General features: G+C 36.9%; 1 protein-coding gene across 1 annotated transcript in view; it reads right to left on the reverse strand.

Moving 5' to 3' along the window:
- Nucleotides 1-12,234, reverse strand: part of LOC102269954 (bifunctional heparan sulfate N-deacetylase/N-sulfotransferase 3) — a 187,791-nt gene that overhangs the window by 108,573 nt on the left and 66,984 nt on the right. The window contains exon 3 of the mRNA XM_070372911.1: nt 8,274-8,361. Coding sequence (XP_070229012.1) covers nt 8,274-8,361 — 88 coding nt within the window. The remainder of the gene's footprint in view (nt 1-8,273; nt 8,362-12,234) is intronic.

Here is a 12,234-nt window from a genome sequence, read left to right on the forward strand (position 1 = left end):
CTTTTGTCAGAACTAGAGAGAGAACTCAAGTCAAATTCTCAATTTTAAGTGTCATTTCTTAAGTTGTTACAAAACTACATTGAAATCTTACAGTTAATGTAAATTATTATTTTATTATGTATCTATTTAAGTTAGTTGTGTCTCTTCAATATTTTTTTCTGTAGTATTTCCTACTCTGATACTATATTAAAAACTATCATTGCAATTGAGACTATCTTAACTGTTTTTCAAGTATTGTCTCATTTAATTCTCACTAGAACTCTGTGCTGAAAGCCACTAACTCCATTTTACAGATAAGGAAATTGATATTTGGAAAGATGATGTAATTTGCCACAAGTCAATGGAAATATGGGATAGAACCTGAATTCACAATCTTAATTCTAACCCAAATTACACAACTCCAAATTCAGGACCCTTAACCAACATTTATGGGCCAAATATGGAGTTTAGAGATAAGATGAGCATTTACCAATTTATATAACTTTTCTCTTCACATAGTTAAGTAATTCTCTGATATAATTAAAATTTACAAACACTATTGGTTCTCATCTGTAACACTATTTCAGATGGTGACTGCAGCCATGAAATTAAAAGGCGCTTGCTCCTTGGAAGAAAAGTTATGACCAACCTAGATAGCTTATTAAAAAGCAGAGACATTACTTTGCCAACAAAGGTCCATCTAGTCAAAGCTATGGTTTTCTCAGTAGTCATGTATGGATGTGAGAGTTGGACTATAAAGAAAGCTGAGTGCTGAAGAATTGATGCTTTTGAACTGTGGTGTTGGAGAAGACTCTTGAGAGTCCCTTGGACTGCAAGGAGATCCAACCATTCCATCCTAAAGGAGATCAGTCCTGGGTGGTCATTGGAAGGACTGATGCTGAAGCTGAAACTCCAGTATTTTGGCTACCTGATTTGAAGAACTGACTCGTCTGAAAAGACCCTGATGGTGGGAAAGACTTAAGGCGGGAGGAGAAGGGGATCACAGAGGATAAGATCGTTGGATGGCATCACTGACTCAATGGACATGAGTTTGAGTACACTCTGGGAGTTGGTGATGGACAGGGAAGCCTGGTGTGCTGTAGTCCATGGGGTTGCAAAGAGTCGGACACTACTGAGTGACTAAACTGAACTGATTGATTCTTGGTGATCTGGAAAAATATACAAACCTAAAGAACCTATAGATAAGGGGAAGGCACCTTTTGACATTCAGCTTCCTTAATCAAGGATTGCCAATTAGATGATAATAATCCATTTTTTCCTAATACATAAGACTTGGGCTCTGACTAAAAGTTAAGAGTATTGTTTTTTTACACTTAACTAGCGATATAACCTTGGGCCCCACTAAGTTTCTATGTTATTATCTAGAAAACAAGATAACACATTCTTTAACTCCTAGAATTCAATGAAAAGTTACATGAAAAGTGCTTAGTTAAGTAACTAGAATATGGTGTTGCTCACTAAAAGGGAACTATAATTTTTATTCTTTCATCTCTTTATTTTTCACAAAATGCACAAATCTTTCAAAAATGAAAGTAAACCAAATAAGATGAAACCCTTTTCTAAAATAAAACTTACTAGTATGAGGATGCTGTTTTTCTTCTTCCCTTCAAGACTGAATAAAACAGAATTTTTAACAGAAAAAGGAGTTACTCATTTAGAAAGGAAGACAATGTAATTCAATTAAACTTTACAATATCCAATTTTCAAAGGATTCAGATGATTAAATTTTATATCTGTTCCCACTGAAAACTGATTTTACTGGTTTTAGACAACCCTAACTAAGTGTTGTGGGAGCTTTCAGATCTTATACAAAACTCTGTCGTGCTTTCTCCGTAGCTTCCTCCTGTGTTCCATCTACTCTCCTTGGCTTAGAGACAGGACACATGTACTGTGAGCTGTTTGGGAGAACCCAAGTAAGGAAAGAGGTGAGTCTCTCAGAATCAGAAATGAAGGAGAGCAACTGGCTTGAGTCGGTCTTTAGCATCAGCATTGGACAAAAAACAATTTAGTTGCCAGGAATGTTTTCTTATATTTCTATTATGTTTGGGAAAGAAGTTTTAGTTATTCTTAATGTTTAGAGTGATTTTCTTTCACAACACAACATGGTCAAATTTTATTCTCTGACCTTGTTCCTTATAAATACTGATGGTGAAAAGAAAGTAATTTTATTTTCACCCAATCCTTTATTCATAAGCTCATTTTTTTTCATTAGGCACTTGCTGGTATTACAACAATAAAGCATTTGTAGAGTGATCATTTTAGTGAGGAATGACAACAGATAATTTATAAATAAAGTACATGCAATACCCATACATTTAGCAATCTAGGAACAGAAGGGATCTTCCTTAAGCTAATAAAGACTTTCTATGAAATTGTCTATTGAAAGAATTCCCCTCAAGAATAGGAACAAAACTACTTAAGGGTTTCCCCTGAGGTCAGGAACAGGACATTGAGTGTTGTTATCACCATGTTTATTTAATATTTACTGGACATCCAAGCTAATGTAGTAGGTAAGGAAAAGAAAAAAAAAAATTCATAAAGCTCAGAAAGGAAGAAATAAAATTTTTACTATCCAAAAATTGTATGATTGAATAGGTAGAAAATCCAAAAGAATCTTGGAAGTATAGAATTAATAAGTGAATGTAGCAAGGCTGCTGAATATTAATATCAGTACACAAGATCAATTTTATTTTTACACATTATTAACAGAGAAATGGGGGAAAAAACTGTAAAAAAAGACACAATTAACTACTGCACCAAAAAACTCCACCAAGGAATAAATAGAAAAATAATAAAGTTTTGTCAAGTATAATTAAAGAGGACCTAAATATGGGTTCTTCCCAGTTAGTAAAGAATTCGCCTGCCAATGCAGGAGATGCAAGAGTCTTGGGTTTGATCCCTGGGTCAGAAAGATCCCTTGAAGTAGGAACTGGTGACCCACTCCAGTTGCCTGGAAAATTCCATGGACAGAGGAGCCTGGCAGGCCACAGTCCCTGGGGTGGCCGAGAGTCAGACATGACTGAGCATACACTGAGCACAAATATGTTCAAGCATAGGAAGACTCAATGTTTAGTACAACAATTCTCCCCAAATTAATTAATAGATTTAATGTAATTTAAATAAAAATAGTATAGGGTGACAAAGCTGTATATTGTCAACCTGCTTATTTAAGTTCTACGCAGAGTACTTCATGTGAAATGCTGGGCTGGACAAATCACAAGCTGGAATCAAGACTACCAGGAGAAATACCAACCGCCTCAGATATGCAAATGATTCCATTTGATGCAGAAAGTGAAGAGGAAAAGCCTCTTGATGAGGGTGAAAGAAGAGAGTGAAAAACCTGGCCTGAAACCCAATATTAAAAAACTAATATCATGGCATCCGATTCCATCATTTCATCACAAACAGATGGGGAAAAAGCAGAAGCAGTGAGACTTTCCTTTCTTGGGTTCCAAAATCGCTGTGGACAGTGACTGCAGCCATGAAATTAAAAGATGCTTGCTTCTTGGAAGGAAAGCTGAGAAACAGCGTATTAAAAAGCAGAGACATCACTTTGTCAACAAAGGTCTGTGTAGTCAAAGGTATGGTTTTCCCAGTAGTCATGTATGGATGTGAGAGTTGGACCAGAAGAAGGCTGAGTGCCGAAGAACTGATGCTTTCAAATTGTGGTGCTACAGAAGACTCTCGAGAGTCCCTTGGACTGCAAGGAGATCAAACTGGTCAATACTAAAGGAAATCAACCTTGAATATTCATTGGAAGAACTGTTGCTGAAGTGGAAGCTACAATACTTTGGCCACCTGATATGAAGAGCTGACTCACTGGAAAAGACCCTGATGCTGGGAAAGATTGAAGGCAACAGGGCAACAGAGGATGAGATGGTTCAGACAGTATTACTGACTCATCTGACATAAATTTGAGCAATCTCTGGGAGACAGTCGAGGACAGAGGAGCCTGGCATGCTACAGTCCCTGGGGCTGCAAAGAGTAGGACAGGACTTGGTGACTGGACAACAGCAGCAGCAGCAGCAATAACATAAAAATTCCAGTGAGGATCTTTGTGGATCTGGGAAGCTAATTTTAAAATTTATATAAAAATGAAGAAGGCCCAGAATTGCCAAGGCGATCTTGAAGACGATGAACAAACTTAGAGTACTTAAATAGCAGATATTAGTATCAACTCTGATGCTTTGGCCACCTGATGCAAAGAACTGACTCATTGGAAAAGACCGTGATGCTGGGAAAGATTGAAGGCAGGAGGAGAAGGGGATGACAGAGGATGAGATGGTTGGATGGCATCACGATTCGATGGACATGAGTTTGAGCAAGCTCCCGGAGTTGGTGATGGACAGGGAAGCCTGGAGTGCTGCAGTCTATGGGGTCTCAAAGAGTTGGACATGACTGAGTGATTGAACCGAACCAATTAGTAGTGGAGAAATAACTCCAGAAAGAATGAAGGGATGGAGCCAAAGCAAAAACAATACCCAGCTGTGGATATGACTGGTGATAGAAGCAAGGTCCGATGCTGTAAAGAGCAATATTGAATAGGAACCTGGAATGTCAGGTCCACGAATCAAGGCAAATTGGAAATGGTCAAATAAGAGATGGCAAGAGTGAACATCGATATTCTAGGAATCAGCGAACTAAAATGTACTGGAATGGGTGAATTTAACTCAGATGACCATTATATCTACTACTGCGGGCAGGAATCCCTTAGAAGAAATGGAGTAGCCATCATGGTCAACAAAAGAGTCCGAAATGCAATACTTGGATGCAACCTCAAAAACGACACAATGATCTCTGTTCGTTTCCAAGGCAAACCATTTAATATCACAGTAGTCGAAGGCTATGCCCCAACCAGTAATGCTGAAGAACCTGAAGTTGAACAGTTCTATGAAGACCTACAAGACCTTTTAGAACTAACACCCCAAAAAGATGTCCTTTTCATTTTAGGGGACTGGAATGCAAAAGTAGGAAGTCAAGAAACACCTGGAGTAACAGGCAAATTTGGCCTTGGAGAATGGAATGAAGCAGGGCAAAGGCTAATAGAGTTTTGCCAAGAGAAGGCACTGGTCATAGCAAACACCATCCTCCAACAACACAAGAGAAGATTCTATACATGGACATCACCAGATGGTCAACACCGAAATCAGATTGATTATGTTCTTTGCAGCCAAAAATGGAGCAGCTCTATACAGTCAGCAAAAACAAGACCAGGAGCTGACTGTGGCTCAGATCATGAACTCCTTATTGCCAAATTCAGACTTAAATTGAAGAAAGTGGGGAAAACCACTAGACCATTCCAGTATGACCTAAATCAAATCCCTTATGATTATACAGTGGAAGTGAGAAAAAGATTAAAGGGCCTAGATCTGATAGATAGAGTTCCTGATGAACTATGGACGGAGGTTCGTGACATTGTACAGGAGACAGGGATCAAGACCATCGCCATGGAAAAGAAATGCAAAAAAGCAAAATGGCTGTCTGAGGAGGCCTTACAAATAGCTGTGAAAAGAAGAGATGCAGGAAGCAAAGGAGAAAAGGAAAGATACACCCATTTGAATGCAGAGTTCCAAAGAATAGCAAGAAGAGATAAGAAAGCCTTCCTCAGCGATCAAGGTAAAGAAATAGAGGAAACAACAGAATGGGAAAGACTAGGGATCTCTTCAAGAAAATGAGAGATACGAAGGGAACATTTCATGCAAAAGTGGGCTCAATAAAGGACAGAAATGGTATGGACCTAACAGAAGCAGAAGATATTAGGAAGAGGAGGCAAGAATACACAGAAGAACTGTACAAAAAAGACCTTCACAACCCAGATAATCATGATCACTCACCTAGAGCCAGACATCCTGGAATGCAAAGTCAAGTGGGCCTTAGAAAGCATCACTATGAACAAAGCTAGTGGAGGTGATGGAATTCCAGTTGAGCTATTTCAAATCTTGAAAGATGATGCTGTGAAAGTGCTGCACTCAATATACCAGCAAATTTGGAAAACTCAGCAGTGGCCACAGAACTGGAAAAGGTCAGTTTTCATTCCAATCCCAAAGAAAGGCAATGCCAAAGAATGCTCAAACTACCACACAATTGCACTCATCTCACACGCTAGTAAAGTAATGCTCAAAATTCTCTAAGCCAGGCTTCAGCAGTATGTGAACCGTGAACTTCCAGATGTTCAAGCTGGTTTTAGAAAGGCAGAGGAACCAGAGATCAAATTGCCAACATCTGCTGGATCATGGAAAAAGCAAGAGAGTTCCAGAAAAACATCTATTTCTGCTTTATTGACTGTGCCAAAGCCTTTGACTGTGTGGATCACAATAAACTGTGGAAAATTCTGAAAGAGATGGGAATACCAGACCACCTGACTTGCCTCTTGAGAAACCTATATGCAGGTCAGGAAGCAGCAGTTATAACTGGACATGGAACAACAGTCTGGTTCCAAATAGGAAAAGGAGTATGTCAAGGATGTATGTTGTCACCCTGCTTATTTAACTTCTATGCAGAGTACATCATGAGAAATGCTGGGCTGGAAGAAGCACAAGCTGGAATCAAGATTGCTGGGAGAAATATCAATAACCTCAGATATGCAGATGACACTACCCTTATGGCAGAAAGTGAAGAGGAACTAAAAAGCCTCTTGATGAAAGTGAAAGAGGAGAGTGAAAAAGCTGGCTTAAAGCTCAACATTCAGAAAAGTAAGATCATGGCATCCGGTCCCACCACTTCATGGGAAATAGATGGGGAAACAGTGGAAAGTGTCAGACTTTATTTTTGGGGGCTCCAAAATCACGGCAGATGGTGATTGCAGCCATGAAATTAAAAGACGCTTACTCCTTGGAAGGAAAGTTATGACCAACCTAGATAGCATATTGAAAAGCCGAGATATTACTTTGCCAACAAAGGTCCATCTAGTCAAGGCTATGGTTTTTCCAGTGGTCATGTATGGATGTGAAAGTTGGACTGTGAAGTAAGCTGAGTGCTGAAGAATTGATGCTTTTGAACTGTGGTGTTGGAAAAGACTCTTGAGAGTCCCTTGGACTGCAAGAAGATCCAACAATTCCATCCTAAAAGAGATCAGTCCTGGGTGGTCATTGGAAGGACTGATGCTGAAGCTGAAACTCCAGTACTTTGGCCACCTCATGCAAAGAGCTGACTCACTGGAAAAGACTCTGATGCTGGGAGGGATGGTGGGCAGGAGGAGAAGGGGACAACAGAGGATGAGATGGCTGGATGGCATCACCGATTCGATGGACATGAGTTTGAGTGAACTCCAGGAGTTGGTGATAGACACGGAGACCTGGCGTGCTGTGATTCATGGGGTCGCAAAGAGTTGGACACGACTGAGCAACTGAACTGATCTGACATGCCCACTAGAAGGCTAAAATAATAAGATAATAATATTTAATACTTGGAGGAATATAAAACAACAGGAAAACTCACATAGTATTGGAAATATAAATTGATATCACCACTTTGAAAAACTGTTTGGTATTTTCTACTAAAGCTGATCATAAGTATACCATATAACCAGCAATTCTACTGGTTGATAAACAACAGAAAAAAATTGTCCTCTGAAGGACAAATATTTTTAACAATAGTTGTGTTTAAAACATTCTTAACATGACTATTCCAAAAAAATGAAAGGCAAAGATTGAAAACAACCCAACCATCCACACTGGAACAGAATGGAATAAATAAATTTGTTAAATTCAAACAGTGCAATACTACAGAAAAATAAAGTTGAAAGAAATACAACCCTACACAATAATATCTGCAAAACCAAAATAATGTTAGACAAAACAAGCTATATATAGAAGAGTCCATTTATATGATTCTTTTTATACACATCTTAAAGCCAGGCAAACTAATTTATGATGTTAGAAGCCAGGATAGTGGTTTTCTTGGTGGGAAGTGAAGGACTATAAAGCAGCCCAAGGGAGAGGGTGTGTAGATTCTGGTAGAACCTCTTTCTTGATCTGGGTACACAGCTCTGTACACTTGGTGAAATCCATTGAGCACCATACTTATTACTTATACAGTTTTATGTCTGTAAATTATAGTTCAATAGAGAAAAGGCCATTAAATAATAACATGGTGAATAAACTTTCAAGCTATTAACATTCTGTAAAGGTGAAAAAATAAGTTAAATGAAATTGAGTAATATGAAGAAAATAAAATAGTGGAGAGACCCAAGAAGGTCTGAAGAGGAGGGGGTCACAGTTTTAAAGAGAGTGGTCAGAGAGGCTAACTACGGGGATAGTTAATCTCTCTCTTACCTGTATGGTAAAATTTCCCCGAAAATCCCAGGTTGAAAGTAAAATTTGTGATTTGTGCACGCAAAAGATTCTGAGTATCAAGCAGGGCCTGAAATACATAATTAAAAAAACGTATCAGGTAGAGAATCGCTTTGAGAAGATATCTTCCGTTAGCAGTCAAAAGGTAAAAATACTCCTTTAGGCATGAAAGAGTTAAATCATGGAAAGCAGGTTTTTTTTACCACCTTCCAACTAGCAAGATGGTTCTGAGATTACATAATTATATACTTATACATTTATTCTTTAGATGCAGTAAATCAGCAAAAAGTGTCAGTTAGAAAAAGGAAGTTAAATGAAAAGTTTATTCTTCATGTTCAAAGGAACTAGTATCTAATACATAAAATACATCTCATTTTACCCTTTAGGGGATGTAATTCACCAACTGTAAAAAAAAAAAAGATATTCTTTTTAAGTGAAACTATGTAAAAACATATTAAAAGAAACAGATAGTTGTTTCTCAGATACATCTTTGGTCTTCAAAATCCAATTCTTTTCAATGTGTAAGTCTTAGATTCCCCAAAGATAGTGATTATTCTTCAAATATGGGTATCATGGTAAAGTAAATTTCTAATTTGCCCTTTCATTGGAAAACAGATAAACAAACTTTTTACTAATGACAGGTAAAGCTATTTTGAGGTTTAATTATTATATCGTATAAAGTATCATGCTATGAATATTTTAATGGACTTCTCTTTCTCCTTTTCTTTCTCATTCTTATTCAAATTCACATTCTTATATTCCTTCTCTTCCTGTTCCCCAGACTATGGTAGTTCAGTGCCCACCTAAAGGAAGCAAAAAGTAACTCTAAATGGTAGACTTGTAAAGGATCTTAGTTAATTCTTATATTATACACGAAGAAAGTCAGGAGAACCGATTTACCTGTTTTCACAGATAAAATTAGTTGGTAGGTCCTAGGTTAAGGACATACATCACCTGATCCAAGTTAGGTGCTCTTTTAGTCTACCACTCTAAATCTTTCCCTACCCTTCCATAGTACAGCTGGACCCACAACAGAATCTTTTCTCTTCCTAGTGTCTGATACCTGGAAGCCCCGCCCCTCATGCTCATGACCTGAATCTTTTGGGGGGGATAAACAGATATTCATTTTATTCAGAGACCCTCTCACAACTGCATGTGTTCAACAATTACTAGTTGCCACTCCTTTCTTATTGCTGCTGCTACAATTACTACTACGAATTTGTTGTTGTTATTGTTAGTGGTAGATAATACAAATCTATCTGAACTTTACCCTTCATTTGTTAAAGTGGAGACAATTACCTAGTTCAGAGAACTGTGATGAGGAATGTAGAAGATGTAATATATGCAGGAATGTCTGATAAACTTTTTAAAAAGTGGCATAAAATATTAGGTGTTCATATAATTATCAGCAATATATTACATATTAATGTAATTATGTGCATTATATTATTGATAACTGTATCTGTATATTGTATACTTCTCATCTACTTATTTTTTATTTGAAATACAGCTGACAAACAATATTATGTTAGCTTCAGGAATATAAAATAGTAATTTGACATTTAAATACATTATGAAATGATCAAACCTGAAGTCTAGGAACCATCTGTGCCCATACAAAGTCATTACAGTATTACTGACCATATTTGTAATGCATATTTATGTAAATTACATCCCCATGACTTAATTATTTTATAATCAGCAGTTTGTACTCTTAATTTCACTTACCTATTACCTTAATTTCACTCATTCCCTCAAACTTCTTCTTTTTGGCAACTACCCATTTGTTCTCTTATCTATGAGTCTGTTTTTGTTTCGTTTGTTTTTTACATTCTACATATAAGTGAGATCATATGGTATTTATCTTTCTCTGTTTATTTACTTCACTGAGCATAATACCCTCTAGACCCATCCATGATGTCCCATGGCAAGATTTCACTCTTTTTTTAAATGGCAAATATTCTACTGTATGTACACACTACATCTTTATCCATTCGTCTATTGATGGACCTTAGCTTGCTTCTATATCTTGGCTGTTATAAACAATACTACAATGAAAATAGGGTTTTTTAATTAGTGATTTTGCTTTCTTTGGGTAAATACTCAAAAGTGAAATTGCTGAGAGATATGGTAGTTCTATTTTTAATTTTTTGAGGAAGGTTTATACTGTTTTCCATAGTGGCTGCACCAATTTAAAACCCCACAAACAATATACAGGCGTTCTTTTTCATCCACATCCTTTCCAGCACTTGTAATTTCTTGTCCTTGTCCTAGCTATTCTGAAGTGAGATCTCATTGTGGTTTTGTTTGCATTTCCCTGATGATTAGTGACGCTGAACATCTTTTCCCGTGTGTGCTGGCTATCTGTATGTCTTCTTTGTGTTCTCTGTTTTTTTACCACAATAAAATAGATGCATATATATATATACACACACACACACCCATCCACACATTTCATAAGCTTCCCTGGTGGCTCAGTGGTAAAGAATCGACCTGCCAGTGCAGGATACCAGGTTCAATCCCTGGATCAGGAAGATCCCCTGGAGGAGGAATCGCAACCCATTCTAGTATTCTTGCCTGGGAAATCCCATGGACTGAGTGGCCTGGAAGGCTACCGTCCACAGGATTGCAAAGAGCTGGACATGACTTAGAGACTAAAACAAAAACAACAACATATACTCAGATATACAGATGTATAGCTCAGTGAAATTAGAGGCATAAAGTAAAAATCAGAACTGTATCAATTATAATATAAAATACAGGTTTGAATTTTGCCTTTTCCATTTAACAGTATATCATGAGCTTTCTCTCATCACATTAACCATTCAAATCCAAAATTTTTAATCTATTGGTTTTAATGGATGCTGAATATTATATCAAATGCATACATTATAATTTATTTAACCATTTTATACTACTGTTGTACATTCAGATTGTTTCCTTTTTTTTGTCTAATATAAATTCTGCCCTATGTATCAATACATATTTATATAGCAATGAAGTAACCATTTCCTCAGGAGAAAATAATTCTGCTTACTCTTACCAAGCAAAACAATTTCTGAGCAAATCTGAAACTGCTTATAAAAGTACTGGGCTTCCCTGGTGGCTCAGTGGTAAAAAATCTGCCTGTCAATGCAGGAGATGGGTTCAGTCCAGGGTTGGGAAGATTCCCTGGAGAAGGAAATGGTAATCCACTCCAGTATTCTTGCCTGGGAAATCCCATTGACAGAGGAGCCTGATGGGCTACAGCCAATGGGATCACAAAAGAGTTGGACCAGACTTAGCAACTAAACAATAGCAAATAAAAGTATTAATAGGGAACATAATATCCAATAAACATTATAAGAGAATTGTATTTGAATACAATTTAACACAAAAATTTGACTATTTCCAAAATTATTTTTCCAAATTTGAATCTCTATGCTACCCCACTAACTTAGTTTTTTGAGGCCTCATTCTATAAAGCCAAAAGCAGTTACAGGCATTAAAAGATCTAGTTGAAGGCAAAAAAAAAAATAAAAAAGATCTAATTTAAAGAAACAGGGGTTTGAGAACTGAGTAAAACGGGAGATTTTATATATCTTTGGATTTTTCTCCAAATTTATTTAACAAAATGAACATATCAATTAAAGCAAATAGGAAAGACAAATTTATAAAAAATAACTGCAAAAGAGTTTTATATGGAGATTTATGTTAGGATTCATTACATGTGTGACATTCTTTGGGGAATTATCTGCTAGCTTTTTGTTTCTTATCTGGGCTTCCTAAATTATATTTTGACCTATTTTATCTTCTGATAGTTAACATAAGTAGTTGGTGACCAAATTAAGGCTGGGAAAGAAATTTTAGTGTTTAATATGGTTTTTCAGCAATAGGCAAAAGTATGTTTCAGCACAGAATTTTTAGAGTTAATATTTTCTTAATCAACCAAATACTAATTATA

This window comes from Bos mutus, chromosome 6, assembly GCF_027580195.1.
Source record: "Bos mutus isolate GX-2022 chromosome 6, NWIPB_WYAK_1.1, whole genome shotgun sequence".
NCBI classification, from domain to species: domain Eukaryota; kingdom Metazoa; phylum Chordata; class Mammalia; order Artiodactyla; family Bovidae; genus Bos; species Bos mutus.